Source organism: Ranitomeya imitator, chromosome 2 (genome assembly GCF_032444005.1).
Source record: "Ranitomeya imitator isolate aRanImi1 chromosome 2, aRanImi1.pri, whole genome shotgun sequence".
NCBI lineage: Eukaryota > Metazoa > Chordata > Amphibia > Anura > Dendrobatidae > Ranitomeya > Ranitomeya imitator.
The window spans coordinates 128,767,851-128,787,452 of NC_091283.1; the positions used below are offsets into that span (position 1 = coordinate 128,767,851).

The 19,602-nt window shown below is 43.4% G+C and overlaps 1 protein-coding gene across 1 annotated transcript in view; it reads left to right on the forward strand.

Annotated features, from left to right (window-relative positions):
* The window catches only part of SLC16A2 (solute carrier family 16 member 2), a 204,191-nt gene extending 184,894 nt beyond the window's left edge, over window positions 1-19,297 (forward strand). Inside the window, exons 5-6 of the mRNA XM_069747228.1 lie at window positions 10,930-11,158; window positions 12,967-19,297. Coding sequence (XP_069603329.1) covers window positions 10,930-11,158; window positions 12,967-13,184 — 447 coding nt within the window. The 3' untranslated portion in view covers window positions 13,185-19,297. The remainder of the gene's footprint in view (window positions 1-10,929; window positions 11,159-12,966) is intronic.
* The last annotated feature ends 305 nt before the right edge of the window (window positions 19,298-19,602 follow it).

The following is a 19,602-nucleotide window of genomic DNA, read 5'->3' on the forward strand; positions in this document are numbered from 1 at the left end:
CGAGAAAGACTCACCTTCCACCACATCAAGGCTGTAATGGCAGGGGAGTCCCCCACTGTAATCCGGATGGGAATGCCCTTTTATCATGGTTATTGAAAGAGGTTTTTCCTAAAATTAAAGCATCACTTACTGGTCGGATAGGTACGAAGTGTCTGACTTCACTGTACCCTGCTGTCACTCCCATATACTTTTTTATACCTGAACGCTCTACTGTGGCGCCTCATTCAAATGGGGCATAGGCGATATGTTTTTATTAACCACATTCATCCTGAGAATGAACCATTATTAGTGTCAGGCTTCTCCCTCCACATGGCAGCCGTCCCTGAACCTTGTGCAGGCACGTGTAGCACAGCCCCACTCTAGTGAGAACTTCATACTCCCGATCAGTGGGGAACGCAGAGGGTGGACACCCTCTAACATAGTGAAGCCGTACAGCGATGGCATATTGTTAAGATATAGCGCTCGCTAGTTCTAGTAGCTAGTGCATTGTTTTATGTTCTGCACTAAGTAGCTGATCTGTATTGTACTTTTGATGCAGTCCTTTAGGTTGAGGCCCCTTAAGTTGCACTGGAGAATGAGAGCATCTGCAGACTAGGGCAGAGTGGTCAGCAGCACAGCACTTATTTTGCAAAAGAGTAACCGTAGCAACCATGGCTTTTTTTTTTTTGGGGGGGGGGGGGTTTCTGGTGCAGATCAGGATAATGAGTCATCCTGACATTACAGATGTCAGCGGCTGCCCTTGAACATTTGTTCCTTCACAAGCAATGTGCCAACATTTACTTTGTGGCTGTACTTCTCATGGCACAGGATCATATAGTTTGTGTATATATGTAAACTATTCTGAAAAGATAACAGTAGGAAACAGTAATCCACAGAGGTTTTTGGAAAGTCCAGTCGCCCAGTGATTGTTCTGGCTGCTGCTTATGAATTTCCTCCGAATCAAAATCACCTTATGCTGTAGCGTCAGGTCTAGTCTGCTGACAATGCAGAAGACATCATAAGAAGATTGTGGGAACGATTTAATCACTCCAGCTGATTCCGTCACATATGTAACCTTGGTGTCACTGCTGAAAAGGAGACTGCCTAAACAGGCATGTTATTGTGCTAAATAGGCAGGTCCCCACCCACTGTCAGAGACGAAGCCGGAAGAAAATAAGAGCCATAACTGGCCACTTTTCATCTGCTGACAGGTGCTCTGACTGGCGACAGGTGCTCTGACTGGCGACAGGTGCTCTGACTGGCGACAGGTGCTCTGACTGGCGACAGGTCCTCTGACTGGCAACAGGTCCTCTGACTGGCGACAGGTCCTCGGAGTCTTTGATTTTCCCTTCCCCCATGACAGCATACCTGAGAGAGGGATCCGCCTCTGCCAGGACAGGAAACCTACTGAAAATAAAAGGGCGGTACCTCTCCCTCGCTTCAGTTGGGTTTCCTGTCCTGACGGGAACCCTAGTGCTGAGATCACGGCGTTTTTTTTTTCTGAAGACGTCCACTCACCCACTCCTGTCCCAGCACTGGAAGAGCAGGCATAGCGCCTGTATGCCGGCCTTCAGGCTGTGGATGGGCCGTTCGCAGGTCCTGTGGGGGCTTAGCACACGTGTGGGCGTCAGTATGGCGCAGTCAGGGGTCTCAGGGCTCTTCTGCGGCTGCCACGCCTTTCTCCCTCCTCTGCTGGCCGCCCTCGGCTCCATAGCTGACTTCCGGATGTGCGGCTGGCGTCGCACGCAAGGCACGCTGGGAATGGGCGTGCCCGCAGTACTGCGCGTTGGTTCCAAGATGGCGGCGCCCATAGCAGGAATGCCGGCCGGGATGCAGGGCCTTTTGGCGGGCCCCGATGGGGTGCGGAGAAGGGAGGAGCATAGAATAGGCACCGGAAGAGGCAGAGAGCGCAGTGGATCCCTCCTTAAATGGAGGGATGACCACAGAGGAAACGTTTATGTCCAAAAGCTCCCCATTATGGAGGATCTCATGGAGCAGCAGGAGCCTTTACCAGGTGTTATGCCTGGTCACCAGCACACAAAGAGGAGTAGCCGCTCAAGCGGAAGAGCGGCAGTCGCCCTGACCGGAGGTCGCAGGACTCCTCAGCATCTAGGAGAGACGTCCGTACTCCTGATCAGCCTCAAAATGTGGTAACCTTGATTGCCAGCGGGTGGTGAGTGATCTTCGTGAATGTCACCTTGGTGGTAATGGGCTACATTTTCTGTTTGCTTACCAGGCCCCAAGGAAGGCTAGTGCCGAGTTAAAGAACAAAGAATGTGCCCTCTGTAATATCCCGCTAGCAGTCCAGTGGCAGATGCGCGGACTGTATTCAAAAGACTATTCCGGAAGAAACCCCTGACTTTGCCTCTAGGCTTAGGCTACTTTAATATTTCCGTCGGTACGGGCCCGTCGCAATGCTTCGAGCCGAAGTACCGACGGACGTTGTGAAATTACTGCGCGACGTGGGCAGCGGATGCAGTTTTTCAACGCATCCGCTGCCCATTCTGCAGTCCAGGGAGGAAGGGGTGGAGTTTTGGGCATGCATGCGCGGTCGAAAATGGCGGACGCGACGCACAAAAAAAGTTACATTAAACTTTTTTTGTGCGTGGCGTCCGCCAAAACATGATGGATCTGTCGCATGACCGATGCGACGTGTGCTCATCCGTGCAAGTCTATGGGCAAAAAACGCATCCTGCAAGCACATTTGCAGGATCCGTTTTTTGCCCAAAATGACAGATTGCGACGGAGCACAAAAGACGGAAGTGTGAAAGTAGCCTTAGGGCCATGATTAGGGCAGAGGTGAAAGGTTCTTTAAAATCAGTCCTTAAAAAGGGAAGCAAGAAAAGCCTTGAGCTTGTTACAGATTCTGAAGCCTCACAATCTGGTGGGAAATATCATGGGGATCCTCTGTCTCCCTCCCCCTCCTCTTCCATGTCCTCTGGCTCCTCTTCAGATAGCGATGTAGGGGGCCGACCATGCTTTCTAACGGAAAACACGGATAGACTGGTAAAAGCAGTCAGGACTACAATGGGCCTAAAAGACGAACAAGCGACCAGGTCCTTAGAGGATGTTATGTTCAGGGGTCTGGAGGAAAGAAGGAAGCGCACATTCCCCGTTAACGCTAGGGTAAAGGCACTTATAGAGAAGGAGTGAAAGAAGCCTGAAAAATCTGGTAGCCTCCCCTCATCTTCTAAAATAAGGTATCCCTTTGAGGAAAAAGACTCAGAAGGGTGGGATAAAATCCCTAAAATTGATGGCGCTATAGCCAGATCACCTAAAAAGTCGTCCCTGCCCTTAGAGGGCTCGGGCATGTTAAGAGACCCATTGGACAAAAAAAGGCGGATGGGTTCTTGAGACACACCTGGGAGGCGGCCACAGGGGGTCTAAAACCAGCAATAGCCGGGACATGTACTGTTGTTCCCTTATGATCTGGCTGCAACAGATAGAGGAACAACTAAAAACTAACATACCAAGAGAAGAGCTCCTAGCCAATTTGGCGTTAGTACAAGGAGCAGCAGCCTTCTTAGCGGATTCCTCAGCAGATTCCGTAAGACTGGCAGCTAGAGCAGCAGGCTTGTCTAATACAGCTGCGCCTTATGGTTAAAGGGGTGCCCTGGTGACCTACCTTCAAAGAATAGACTTTGTTCCATCCCATGTGACGGTCAATTCCTCTTTAGTCAAAAACTAGAGAACATTTTAGAGAAAGGGGATAGAAAGAAGAGATTCCCTCGCTTTCCGGTGGATATTAGAAAACCTTCCTTATTTAATAGAGGCTGCCGCCCCCCCCCTACCCCGGAAGATAGAAGGAACTGGGACTTCAGAGATAGGAAAGGATCTAGGTACATGTTTAAAGAACCCTCTACATAATCAAAAAAGCCCTCCCAATGACATCAGGCCAGAGGTAGAGGGAAGACTTTCTTTTTCCCTGCCTGGGTAAATATCTCCTGCAGTCGTTGGGTATTGAGTGTCATCAAAGACGGCCTAAAAATAGACTTTAGAAAATCCCCAGAAGAACAATTAGCCTTAGAAGTGAAAGTGTCAGGACTGGTGCTAAAACAAGTTCTAGTAGAAGTCCAGAGGGTCCTAGGAGCAAGAGAAAGGGTTTTATTCCCCTCTCTTTTTGATAAAAAAAACCAGATGGTTTGCTAAGGACTATTGTCAACTTGAGGAAACTTAATCAGTCAGTAGTGAATTGCTCCTTCAAAATGAAGTCTGTAAATACGGCGATAAAAATGTTGTTCCAGGACTGCTTCATGGCAGTTATAGACTTGAAAGACGCTTATTATTATGTCCCAATCCATCGGGACTATCAAAAATTCCTGAGGGTAGCACTGTATGTCCAAGGACAGGTCAGGCACTACCAGTATGCAGCCCTCCCATTCGGGTTGTATAGCGCCAAGGATATTTACCAAGCTAATGTCAGAAGTCATGTCCTTCCTCCGTTCTTGAGATGTAGTTATCGTCCCGTACCTGGGCGACTTCCTTATAATAGGGAGGTCGGTGGATCACTGTTTAAAACAAATAGAAGTGACTGTGACGCTTACAGTACTGGGTTGGAAGATAAATATCCTCAAGTAGAGGTTAGCACCAGAGAAAGTTCAGATCTTCCTCGGGTTGGTTCTAGACTCCAGGCGCCAGCTCTGTCTCCTACCGGAAAATAAGATAATCAAAATACAGAGTCTTGTGTCAACGGCAATACAGCAGCCTGTAATGACACTAAGAAAGGCGATCTCCCTGCTAGGATCACTAACATCCTGTATACCTGCTGCGAGTTGTTGAAAGGGCATTAAGAGGGAAAAGTACACCTTTCAGTGGGCGTGAGAGATTCCCTAGTCTGGTGGACTGTAAAGGGATCATTTGGTGTCAGGGATTCAATGGTTAACACTGGAAGGAAGAGGAAGTGATCATGACGGATGCAAGCGGTACGGATGGGGGGTGCACATCTAGGGGCCCTCTCAATACAGGGGTTCTGGTCCCTGCTAGAAAGAGATCAGACGTCGAATGTAAGAGTTGTGGGTGGTTGAAAGAGCCTTAAAGCATTTCTTCCCTATCCTTCAGGGTAGTCGTACCAGAATCATGTCGGACAATTATGCAGTGGTGGCTTATATCAACCACCAAGGGGGAACAAGGTCCCTTTCCCTTATGGAGGCAACATCTGTCCATCTCCAGTTAGCAGAACATCACCTACTATCCCTCACAGCTCTTCACATAAAGGGTGTCGAAAACACAAAAGCGGACTACCTAAGTCGCAAAAGGCTAAAGCAGGGAGAATGGTCATTGAATCCCCGGGTATTCCAACAGATAGTGCAGGCTTGGGGCAGGCCAGTGATAGACCTATTTGCCACTCTTCACAACAGAAAGGTGGAGAGCTTCTGCTCGTTAGATCCAAGAGAGAAGCCATTTGCGGTAGATGCCCTTCAAATACCGTGGAAGTTCAGCCTCGCTTACGTGGATGAACTCGAGCATGGGAATTTTTCTGAATCTTTTCTCACGCTCGAGTTCATCTGAGTTTATAACAGCAGGGGGCGCAGCACCGCAAGTCTAGGTAGCTACGTTCCCCTGCTTTCCATTCATTCCCCAGATTTTACAGGCAGGGGCGGCTGCATTAGCAGGCTCCTGCTTGTAAAATTATTTAACCCCTTCTGATGGATTTACAGCGTGGGACATGACTGAACGACGGAAGGTATGGGATATTGTTGTTTTTTTATTTTAACTTTGTTTCAGGTGACCAGGGTCTTCAATTGGATTGAGCGTTTAATAAACTATTACAACACCCTGTGTCTTTATTTCATTAAAATACTTTTTTCCTAATGTGTGTGTGTTTTATTAACCCTTTATTACTATAGGATTAGTAATGGATAGGTGTCTTATTAACCTGGCTTAATGTCACCTTACAATAGCAAGGTGACATTAACCCTTTATTACCCCATATCCCACTGCTACATGAGAGTGGGAAGAGACTGGCCAAGTGCCAGACAGAATAGGCACGTCTTATAGATGTGCCTTTTCTGGGGTGGCTGGAGGCAGATGTTTTTAGCCAGGGGGGTCCTATAACCATGGTCCCTCTCTAGGCTATTAATATCTGCCCTCAGTCACCGGCTTTCCCACTCTGGCGGAGAAAATTGCACGGGAGCCCACGCCAGTTTTTTCCGGGATTTAACCCTTTATTTTCACAGCTAGAGCCCCCAAATTTTGCACACAGACACTTCTAGCATTACTAGTGAGGGATTCTAGATTGTGAGCCCCATCGGGGACAGTGATGATAATGTGTGCAAAACTGTAATGCGCTGCGGAATATGTTAGCGCTATATAAAAATAAAGATTATTATTATTATTATTATTATATGTAAAAAAAAATAAGGGATATGAAATGGTGTACTGTATGTAAACCATGTCTCATATCCTGTCGTATTTGGGAAGGAGATAGCAGAAGCCGGCAATTGAATTACCGGCTTTTCTGCTATCTAGCGCTGTATGAAATATAAATACCATATGTATATATATGTGTCTCACTGACATATATATATATGTATTTATTTAGACTGTATATATGTTTTTAGTAATTTTTCAGGCCATGGAACCATTCTATGTCCATTTTGCAAGCCGCGTACGGATGCCATACGGATGTCACACGGATAATTTGATGCGAGGAAATCGCATCCTCGCACTGCACACGGATCACTGTTTTGTAAACATTTGTGCGATTCTCGTCCGTGTAAAACGGACCGTATTTTTATACGTTGTGTGTGTCCCCGGCCTAAACATCAGCCCGTAGGGTGAGTGACTTGCAAGCCCTATCTATATGTCCCCCATACGCACAGATATTCGAGGACAGGGTGGTTCTAAGACTAGATCCGGCCTATCTACCTAATGTAGTTCTTACATTTCATAGGAGTCAGGAGATCAAATTGCCTTCATTTTGTGATAATCCTAGGAGTCCAGGGGAAGAAAAATTTCATACGTTAGATGTGAGAAGGTCCATGTTACAATGGCTGACTAGTCGATGGAGGAAGGATCACTCCCTATTTGTAGTTTTCCAGGGTAGCAGAAAGGGATATGGGGTATCCAAAAGCACCATTGCCAGATTGATTAGGGAGGCCATTAGCTTGTCCTATGCTGCATGTGGCGCTCCGGGTCCTGCTGGTTTGTCTTTTTTTTTTTTTTGTCTTTTGATGATGATGTGGTCAGGGAACCGAACAAAATCGTCACTTGAAAAAAGGGAAAACCTTAGTATTTATTGTATACTCGCGCTTCATTTTTGGGGATGTGCACACCTGTAAATTTCCCTGACTTTGGACACTAATTTGAAGCAGCCTAAACCGTTTTCTCCATGTTTTCCTCCATGGTAAAATGGATTGACAGCAAATTCATAAATTTACGCTTTTCAGGTGATCAACACAATGTTTTTTTTTGTTTTGTTTTTTTTTTCTTGCCATGCACATTTTACCCTGATTTTCTCACCAGAGAATATTGATAACTAATCTTTGGAGTGGTTAGGCTTCTTTATCCTCCGTTTTTGTTAGCCCAGGCAGATTGTGAATACCGTATTTAACTTTTATGTGGTGCAGCTGCTGCATTGTAATTTATAGGGTAACATTCATTTCTTTATCCAGCGTTACAACATATAGAAGGTCCCTGCTGGATTTTGGAAATGAAGTGCTATGTTTAGCGAGTTTCTAGGCCAGCCAAAGTCTGAGGTTTTATAAGAGGCTGTATAGGTTACAGGAAATTTTATACCGCTGACGTGTAATGGGTCTAGAGCCCAGACCCTATGTAACAAGACTTTTAAATCATGACATGTGAGTACAGACAGGAGAATATTTTATTGGCTTTCAATTTCCCAGAAATAACTGAATATTCATTAAAAGTATATTTCACGTTGAGAAGTGAACACTGTTATAAATCAGGTCTGCATATAAGGTGACGCACACAGACTCGTTACAATATGTGTATAGCAGTATGCAGTCTTTTACACCTGCCCACGGTCTATGTGTAATGTATAGACATAATAGCATGAGGATTCTTTGGTCTCGCAAACAAACATATTTCTCCTTGGGGCCCATTCAGACGTCTGGGTTTTTTTTCCATACGAGACAAACAGTCCTAGCTAGTTTCATCAGGGGTTTTGTGTAGAGATTCCTCAGTTATTCTTGGATGAGACAAAAAAATAAAAAGTTTCTCCACCTTCTATCTCGCCATCAGTGAAAAACAGACAGCAATCAGATGGCATCAGAGTGCTGTCCAATTTTAAATGTCGTCTTAAATTTCTTATTGTGTAAATCGGGATTTTGTGAGATATATTAATTTATTGATTTTTTTTTCTGTTACAACCTTTACTCATTTATTCTATTTAAGAATTGTATTAGTTACTCACTGACCACTGGGGCTTTTTTAGACTCCTACTTCCTGTCCTTTCAGGAAGAGTTTTCAGCAGGCTCCTTATCAGCAGAGGCAGGATTACAGTGACAGGTAGCACAGCCGATATACAGCTAATAAAACAGGATCCACCGATCACAATAGAGGATGACACAGTGGTCCCTGCTCCCCTCCCTCACAGTGACATTTGCACATACGCATTAGATGCTTTAACCCCTTCATGACCTTGGGATTTTCCATTTTTCTGTGTTCATTTTTCGCTCCCCTCATTCCCAGAGCCATAACTTTTTTTATTTTTCCATCAATATGGCCATGTGGGGGCTTATTTTTTGCAAAATGAGTTGTACTTTTGAACAACATCATTGGTTTTACCATGTCGTGTACTAGAAAACGGGAAAAAAATTCCAAGTGCGATGAAATTGCAAAAAAAAGTGCAATCCCACACTTGTTTTTGTTTTGGATTTTTTGCTAGGTTTACTAAATGCAAAACTGACCTGCCATTATGATTCCCAAGGTCATTACGAGTTCATAGACACCAAACATGTCTAGGTTCTTTTTTTATCTAAGTGGTGGAAAAAAAATTCCAAACTTTGCTATAAAAAAAAAAAATTGCGCCATTTTGCAATACCTGTAGCGTCTCCATTTTTCATGATCTGGGGTCGGTTGAGGGCTTATTTTTTGCGTTCCAAGCTGACGTTTTTATTGATACCACTTTTGTGCAGATACGTTCTTTTGATCACCCGTTATTGCATTTTAATGCAATGTTGCGGCGACAAAAAAAAAGTATTTCTGGCGTTTCGATTTTTTTCTCGCTACGCCATTTAGCGATCAGGTTAATCCTTTTTTTTTATTGACCGATCGGGCTATTCTGAACGCGGCGATACTAAATATGTGTAGGTGCTTCAATAGCCTCCATTGGAGGCTAGAAGCTGGCACAACTCGACCGGCTCAGCTGCATGGGAGCGATCATCAGATCGCTCCTATGTAGCTGAATTCCTGCATTGCTGTGAGCGCCGACCACAGGGTGGCGCTCATAGCAATCCGGCATCAGCAACCATAGAGGTTTCAAGGACTTCTATGGTTACTATGCAGACGCATCGCTGACTCCCGATCATGTGACGGGGGTCGGCGATGCGCTCATTTCCGGCCCGATGGCCGTAAGTGCCAGTTAAATGCCGCTGTCAGTGTTTGACAGCAGCATTTAACTAGTTAATAGCGGCGGGTGGATCGCTGTTTTGTACAGCTGACATGTCCCGGCTTTGATGCGGGCTCACCGCCGGAGCCCGCATCAAATTGGGGGTTCTGACCTCGTACGTATTATCCCGTCCGAGGTCAGAAAGGGGTTAATACAAAAGGGAGGGGTTAGTGTGTTCAATTCTCTTCGACCGTCAGAGTATGTCAGCTGGAGCTAGAAGTTCCCATACAACATAGGTGGCAAAGCTGTGGTATTAAAGTGGTTGTCCCACATTTATAAATTACCTTTCTCCATTAAAACTTCCAAAACTGAACAATTTTTCAATTTAAATAATTTAAAAAAATGTTCCCGTGTCTGTTTTTACGCTATTGCGAACACATATTTCACTATCTGTAGTGGGAGATTCGAGGGGTGAAGATTTAATTTGGGATTTCCATCTAGGAAATTAAATAAGGTTGGAGTTTTGTGGTAAAACAGATTAGTGTAAAGCCTCGTTCAGACATAGGATTTTCATGTACAAGTGCTATCCATAGTTTTTTTGTGGATAGTATTCGTACCTATGATGGTCTATGGGGCCATTCACATGTGCGTGGTATTTCGCGGTCTGCGGAAATTCACAAACCTATGTGTAATTTTGATCTGCGTGTCAGATCAAAATCAGCAATGCAAGTCTATGGAAAAAATTCAGACTGCACTCGGATGCCATCCGAGTACGGTCCAATTTTCACAGACTGTCAGAAAGGAGAAAGCAGAGAAACGTTCGTCTCTCCACATACAAGAAAAATTAATGACACTCGGACAACACTGTCTGATCATTGGTCCGTTTTTATTCTCGTACATGGAAAAATTGGACGCCTGATTAAGGCCTAGAAGAGCAGTAAGTTAATGGAAAGAATCAGTAAGACCTTGCTGGGGTACGGCACATCCATTACTTTTGTCCAAATAACTTTATTGTAGCGTTGTCTGTCCTGGAACTGCTGCAGATCACTGGTTTGTTCTTGACACGTTTTGTCCCCTCAGGAATGTTGCAGTTGTTTTCCTGTGGGATGAATGAGGGAAACATCTGCACTGAAGTAAAGACCCATTAGGATTAGTGTTTAATCTCGCACTTTTCCACTGCTCATAATTCCAGCAGCTAACACCCTTTCTGCCAGTGCAGTTCTCAGCGCGTTATCGTCTTTGGCCACTAATGCTTGTTAGCTGCACACTTTATGTTATGTAGTATGACATTACCAGCAATCTACCGGTGTATACTGCCACCTTATCTCTCCTGTATTACCAGGTCTATCCCATGCACTGATTACCTTGGATAAGTCGACATTTTTATGATCGGGATTTCCTGTTCCATTCTTATGATCTTCACTCGTTGTATTTTGCAGGTGGCCTCCTTTTTACTGCTGGGCATTATGAGTATGATGCTGCCACAGTGCCAAGTGTTTGAAAGCGTGATTGTTGTGTGCCTTTTCCTTGGCTTGTGCGATGGCTTTCTTATCAGCATGATGAGCCCTATTGCTTTTGAGTTGGTGGGCCCAATGCAAGCGTCACAAGCTATTGGTTACGTCCTGGGACTGATGTCCATTCCAATGACCGCTGGACCTCCTTTAGCAGGTTTGTTTTAGGCAGCGATCGGTAAATCTCTAATACATGTAAATCATTTCTCCATGTCTTGTAGATATTGATATTCATATACAATCAAGTCAGAAGGGTTATCACAGCGAGCACACATCTGCTGAAGCTGCTGGGCACAGTTTGCTTAGCCCCTGTCTGGTGTCAGGCAGCGGCTTATCCCCCCCTCCCCCTCATATTATAATGATTCCACTCGTTCGATTAGTAAAGTCATCCATGATGAAAGGTTCCTTTTATTGATGTAAGTTTCAGATTCCATGAAGAAATGAAGCCAATTTATTTTAAAGGGTTGTAAATACTTGTACAAATGTCCAAGAAAGCTCCATTTAAAGGGTGTGTGTCACCCCAAGACTTGAATTAAACTACTCATACAGTCCTCTAGGCACTCGGTCACTGCACACAGGATCACCTTGTAGCGAGCAGCCGCTGCAGACAGGAGAGAGGGGTAAGAGCATGCTTGCACTGACACTGTGCGCACACCTGCAGAGTCAGGGCAGGGGATACAAATGTGGCAGCGCTAACTCCGAACAATCGAACGCTGTCAATCATTTGAGCAATATGTTGATTGAGGTGGCCATTTTTGTGCAACAAGTCATTGTGCATCGAGGAGTTTTTATGAAGTGTAAGTAGTTTTAATTGATTTGGGGGGTTGTCAGTATTCCCTTAAAGAGGCTCTCACCAAATTTTCATGTTGAGCGGGATACATGATATAATAATGCAGAGCAGAATAATTTATTTTTTTTTAATTTCACCTCTCCACATTATATACCCTATAAGGTATCAGCTGCCTTGCTCTAATAGCAGGATCATCTCTGCCGTACTGTCCTCCCCCCAACACAGATGTGTCAGTAATCACACTTATGTCTGTTGTGTTCAGGGCAATCGCTCTGCAGTCAGATTAGAGGTGGATGTCATTAATCTGTCATTAATCACATAGGATTAGTCCATAACAGTATGCTCCTGTGTGAGATTTAATGAAAGCGCTAGTTTTACTGCAGAGCGAGTACAAGTTGCTTGAGCACAGCAGACATAAGTGTGATTACATCTCACACACTGAGAATTCTGCTCTAATCTATGGTGGGGGCGTTTTCTTTTTCTACTGTTTTGCTGCTTGCTTATGATTGGTCAGCGTCATACAGGGAGAAGTACACACTCAGTGAAAGCTCTCTGATAACACCCACTTAGACTTAACAAAAAATAACTCATTAGGTGCCAAATGCTTTGATTGCTATTAGAAGCAAAAAAAAAAAATTTAAAAATGTCTTCCTTGCGGCCATTATTAGTCCAGTTCCACATGATTCAAAATTTTGCTAAGGGTCCACTTTAATGCAATGTAATTACCACAGTGGTGCTGATGTCCTCATTTAGAAAGTGCAGCCCCCTGTTAGTTTTGTTCTCTGGAACAAGGCCTTAGATGCAACTTCGTGTAACCAGACCCTGCCATTAGCGACATTAGTTGAATACCACTATGTACAGCACTGCATATGCTCTAGATTCTAGTGCTGGGTCATCGGAGACTGCTGACGGCGGGGTCTGGTCACATGAGCCTCATCAGCCTCCATGTTATACACCATAGAACCATGCCATTAAGGGAGCAGCACTTTTTAAGTGTGGACATTGGCGCTGCAGTGATAATTAGTAGCTGGATTAAGTGGATGTATCCTGGACGTGTGTAAGAATAATTGGAAATTGGGTGAACCCTTGAAGGTGCTGTTGTCTAACAAAAATAGAGAACCTTGTATTTTTATGTGACTCTAATCACAAATATGGCATTTTGTTTCTTGTCACAGGACTGCTGCGGGATCATTTTGGTAATTATAACCTGGCATTTTACCTGGCTGGCATTCCCCCTCTGATCGGAGCTCTGGTCCTCCTGTCTGTTCCCCTGCTCCATGAGCGAGATCTGAAGAAAGCCGAACAGGTTGAGGCCGGGAAGGAGAAGACGCAGGATGGCGTGGTGAACGGAGAACTTCTCCCAGGAAGCCCTGTGACTGACGCTTGTGTTTAGACCGCTTCTAAGAATCCAACACCCACAGGGTGTGATGCCAACCTCATGGCAATTCTGGGTAGAAACATATTTTAGTTATTCTGAGTTGCTGTTTAACTGGAAGAGTCTCAGAATCGAGCCTTATATTGTTAGGGAGCCATATAATTGATATGATTTTTATACAAGGCTCATTAGTGATGTTGTTTTATCTTTGTACAAAACACGTACGTGATGGAGGATCCTGGCTGTGCTGGTTTTAGACTCCAGGATTAACTGAGGTGACCCTTTATGAAGGTATATGTTGTGTGTCAGTCCTCCGTGTTCCTTAGTGTGAAAGAGACCTGATCGTGCTGCGTAGTGTGTGTCCTCCCAGACATCTTTTCATTGAATGTTCAGTTGTCTTACGCATTTTACATTGCTTGCTCATCATTGAGATAACACATTTGAGGGGACCGGCGACACAAAAGTTACAAGTTTCTGCACTTTCAAGTGTAATGTTAAGATATGCAATGTGCGATTTTGTTAATTGGCCTCTTCCCGTCTCGTAATTTAGAGAAGGAATAGATTTTTCACGGTAGTATCGGGGCTGGTTACATCACATGTGTTTTTAAATGAAGCATTCGGGTAAAACACAAGAAAAACAAAAGAATTCTGTGTGTCGTAAAATGCTTCAAAATGTCGAAGAAAACCCATTAATGTATCGTTCCTGGCTGAGCTCACGCATTTCCACTGAATCTGCTCGCAAGAAAGATCAGAAGTCTCATCACGCCATGTAAGCTTATACTCTCTGGTCATTTTTCTGTTGTGTCCATCATTCAAGGATGAACATAACACAGAGGTGACCCATGCACCTTATGTCGAAAGAAGGGCAGCCATAGCTCAGACTTGTCTACGTACATGAAAGTGGAAAATGAGGGAACACTGTAGATGGGTCATGCTACACTTTTTGACAAGACGGATATGATGGTTCGGGGGGCCAATGGCCCTACACACTTCCGTCCCTGAATAGTAGGGTGTGATAGCATGATCTAGCATGCAGTGTTTTGTATTGCAGTGGAAAGCTTGGATTTCTCTATAACCAGTGTGCTTCAGCCTAAAAGCAATATAATATAATGTGCATACAGAAAAAGAGACAAACTGGTAGTTCTTCCTGATATTAATTCAATAAATTGAATAGATTAAAGGGGCTTTTTTCAGGATTAAAAAATATATAAAACAGCACCACACCTGTCCACAGATTATAAGTGATAGTACAGCTTAGCCCCATTCAATGTAACGTAGCTGTGCTGCAATACTAGACCAGTTGGCAACAGAGGCACTGTATCTGAAAGAAAGCTGCCATGTTATTCTAATCTTAACATGAATGATTGGACATGGCCTTAGGATGCCAAAACTGATAGGCTTGCCCAATCTAGGAGTGTAAATCTAATGATGCCATGGCCCATTGGTAAAATTAAGCAGCGTTTTCCCAAATCTGTTACCTTGGCCATAAATACTTAATACTAAAAGGACTTATTCCATATTACGGGAGGTTGGAGTGGTATTTGTCCGTGTTTAGTAGCTTTTGGAATGACGATGTCATATGTCACTTAAAGATGCTGTGCATCTACGTCTCTGAGGATAATCAAAGTCAAAGTAATGGGGGGCATAGACCACTTGACTATTCGGATCTATAAGAGATGGTGATCTAAGTTTGTAGGGCTATGAAGCAATATTGCACATGTTCTGATGCTGGAAGGACTGAAATAGAGGTATTCAGTAAGAACATGCGGGATGTGATGGCCACTGTAGGTAAATGTCTCCACGCCTCTGGCATCTTCACCTTGTGCCGGCTGAGTGAACAGATAGATATGCTTGCCTGAACTGGTTGGAGATTTCCAATAAAATTGGGTTTCCTTCTCTACTAGCCCTGTAGTAGGAGTCGTAAGCAGACCTGACTTCATACGTGAACCTTGCAATGCTCCGTCACTCATCTGCACACAGTCTGTAGGGTCGTACCATTCATTCTTGTGACTGGCTGGTTACGTGATGACAGACGCTTCGTCTACTTTAATTTTTTGCACAAAATCCAACACTATTGTACTACTAAGGTATGTGAGAGTGTGCATGTCTCCTGTAGGTTAATGCAGTGTTTTTAGTATGTAGTGTCCCTGCAGTTGTCTGTCTGAGGCTTTGCTCTATTAGTCTGAAAAGGTATAATTTATCGGATCAGAGTAGTGACAATAATGGCTATTTAATTGCACTGTATTTAGCTGCAAATGTAATCCGCAATGAGAAAGATAAGTCTGTGGATGTTATTTGCCGCTGCACAATGGAAGCAGCCTAAATGAATTGCCGCGAGGTGAGGACTGGGTCCCGTTCACAGCACAGCGCTCTGCTGTCCCCATAGAGAACGCGCAGCCACCGCTCCACTTCAAGCAGGCCTTTCCATGCTCCTTTCTCAGGATTGGTGAGAGTCCTCACATTTGGACCCCCACCAATCTATAATTTATCGCCCATTCCTTGGATAGGTAATAACTTTTAATACATTTTTCAATGCATTTTGGCTAAAAGGAATGGATTCCAAAATGCAAACGAAAGTCTTATACTTCTCTTCTTGTGGATCCAATCGCTTTTAAAGTTCAAAGAAAATGTGTGATCGTGCACTATGTGAACCCGGCCTTCAGGAGTAATGTTTAATATGGCTGCATTTTTAGGGTGTGTATTACAAGTGCACTTAATGTGCCTACCCTGTGGTTCTACCAAACCAAGGTTCAGTTATGATAACACGGTTACGGCTGTAGAAGAGCAGCTCGATGTTGGCTGTATCAAGCCAAGCTAAACTGAAAAAAGGCCCAGTTCACACTTTGAATTTTGATTTAGGTTTTCATGTATTTTGTAGCAATAAGACTGGATAAAAGTTAAGCTTAAATTCTGCTCCTAAATCCTTCTTTTAGACCGATGTTCTCAAACATGTGGCTCTCGACCTGTAGGAAAACTACCAATCCCAGTGTGATACGACAACCTCTGGCTGTCTGGGCATGCTGGGAGGTGTAGTCTTAGCATTAGGAGAGCTGCAGGTTGGAGACTATTGTTTTAGAGTCAACTCATGCATTTCAAAAGCAATTTATATAAAAAACCTGCAGTCTGGGAACTGTTACGTTGAGGTTTGTCAAATGGGTCAGTACTAAGTTCTACCCAAATATGATTATATCTGTTACCGACAAGTTAGTCTAGGTTCTGTGGTTCGATTGGTTCTTTACTGAATAGTACCATTTACAGATAAAGTATGGGTTTTTCCGAATGCTTAGAGAATCTTTCTGCGAGTGGACGTCCATCGGGATCAAACTTCGAGCTCTTGTCTTACGAGCCGACCTGGAGTTTTTCATCGAGAGGATCACCACTGCATTGCATGGCTCCTGCGGAAACTGAGGGAAGGTTCATTCTCTTTTCGTTGTGAAGAAATGTATGTCCTGATGTAAATAATTAGTGCTTTTCCTGCAATATATAGAAGCTGCTCATCATATCTAAGAAGCAATGACAATCATTCATAGGCGGAAACCTTGCCTTAGAGGAGATAGGAGAATCGCTAGAGTATCAACCAAGGAGACGTGAACGCACATTAGCTTTACTATTTAATGGACTCTCGTGAAACTGTGGATATTTTTTATTTGATTTGTGTAAAGCGTGTAATCCAATTTCATAATGCTGACAATATTTTGTAGTGCATGTCTTCTTGCTGTAAGGCTTTTGTGCATTTTATATGTTGTTACTTGGCCTGCAGTACTCACTGTGAAATCCGTGTGGTTAATTCTTGTGGAACCATGGACAAGACTCATCTCTACCCGATGTCAGCCACTGATATTGGGGGCAAATAGCTTGGTAGGTTCACTTAACATACTATTCTCCTGCTGTTACACACTTTTCTGACATTATTTTTACTCTAAGTTCAAGACGACAGAAATTCTCTTATTTCCTGCTATAAACTTTCCCCAGTTCCGAAAAGTTTTCCTCAAATGAAAATGACTTGTCTTTGTATGCATAAACCGGTGGTAGATCCATCCGTGAAGTCTGACAGATCTCACAAATCCATGCATTGGATACGACAAATAGATTACAGGAGGATATATTAAGATGTTACTGCCTTGAAATTGGGCATATATCTTTAGTCCACTGAGGACTCTCAATTCTAAATATTTTTGAAATTGGGCTACATTCACACATCCGTGTCAATTTTTACATCGGCATTGCGTCAGTTTTCTTTCTCGTCAGTTTGTAAAAACAGTGGATCAGTGAAAAGCGAATGAAACACTGAAGTACAAAGTCTGTCTTCTGTGTTTTATACGGATCCCCATAGACTTTAATTTCATACTGTAGACTACAAAACCGATGCGAATAGGACATCCTCAGTCACATGGATCAGTTTTTGAAATGGATATCTATATGGGTCATTGAAATTCTATAGGTTTGTGTGGTGTCAGGTGGGAAAAAAATACTGACAACACACGGAACGTATGGCACCCATGTGTGATTGTAGCCTTAGGGCCTAAGTTTCTTTGTAATAAGTTGCATTTTAACACATCTGTAGTACCATATTTTCCGGTGTATAAGACAACTTTTTAACCCCTGAAAATCATCTCAAAAGTCGGGGGTCGTCTTATACGCCAGGTACGGCGTGTGCAGGGAGCGGTTCTGTATGGTTCCCAGGATCTGGAGGAGGCCCTGGGATCCATATTCATGTAAAAAAAAGAATAAAAATAAAAAATATGGGATGTACTTACCCTCCGACGGCCCGCGGTGCAAGCCGCGGCCTCCAGTCACGTGACCGCGACGTCATTGAAGGTCCTTCGCTCAATGCATCCTTAGGAACGGAGGCCGCCGCTTGCACCGCTGAGAGCTGCGAGCCGTCGGAGGGTAAGTATATCCCATATTTTTTTTTTTTATTCTTTTTTTTACATGAATATGGATCCCAGGGCCTGAAGGAGAGTCTCCTCTCCTTCAGACCCTGGGAACCATCCACACCGCACACGCCGTATAAGATGACTGGGCGTATAAGATGACCCCCGTCTTATACGGGGAGTATATCCCAAGCTCCATATTTTATATGGAAAAGTTGGCGGTCGTCTTATACGCCCAGTCGTTTTATACACCAGAAAATACGGTATGTCTGTGCGCAACAATGCTGCACAAGTGATTTAAGGGATTGTCTGAAATTATAAAGGTTCTGCTGCTCACCACTTATTGATCAAGAACATTTCCAACCCAATGATATATCCTATAGAGTAATGTAAAATGTAGACGAAAACCCCAAGTGCATATGGGAGCACAAGTCAAATAACTGGAAATGTTCCAATATAAAGCATCTTCTTGTATCCTCCTGTGAGAGCGAGTGCCTTTCCACTATCCTGTCTGCTATACTAAGTGCTGCTTGCTGGATTTTCAACCAAAATAACCAATTTGACTATATTAATAATGAAAAGTGCCATTTACCTTGTTGAAACAATCTTATTTCTCAAGATTGGGTTTTTATACTAACTTTTTCAGTAATGTGAAGTGTTGTCTGATTTTGATACCATGCCTTAAATATACCTCTCGTAGATGCCAGTAATGTGCATGTGCCGGGCACTGATCTGCCCCTGCTTTTAATTTAGTATGAAATGATGTATGAACCTTCACTTTTTTGGATTTTCTGATTCAACCTCCATTTGTCATTTTTAGCTCTCGATGTTGCAATTTTACTACCACATTCCCGGCCTTGTGTTCCTTCTTTCCCTACGACCTCTGCCAACATGCAGTACACCTCAATTGAGAATTGCGAAGAATTTGCTGCTTTAATTTGCTTTATTCTAATTGTCCTAATAGAAACCAAATGTGGAATAAAGATGAGTTCACCCCCAAAGGATTAACAATTTTCTGTAAAAGAAATGTCCTTGTTATAATTCTTTATAGAATTGGACTCGCTAGTATTGAAGCATGTGGGCGTGAAGGCTCATACTGACTTTACTTTTTTTTTTCTCTTCATTTTGCTTTGATTTTCGATATTTGTAAAATATTTTCTATATACACTGTACAAGATGAGAAATGATAATTTACTGAACATTAGCAGTAATATTTATAACAAAGAACAATACAATAAAATCGTGTTAACCTGAGAAGTCCCGTTTTATTCATTCTACGTTAGACGGACGATTATCAAGAATTGTTGAATTATGTTGTACTATACAGCTTCTATTTCTGTGATAAGACATTGGGGCAAATGGCAAAAAAATGACATCTGAAGGCTTTGTTCTCACTTAACACATGCTGCTGGGTTTTTTTTTGGACAGAAAATACTCAGTGTTTGTTAGTTTAAGCAAAGTTTCAAGAAAACTCATGCCCACTGTATATTTACAGAGACTTTCAGAGCAGTGTTTTTTAGTGCATTTTATTGTTATAGGTATCCTTGGGGAGCCTGAGAAAA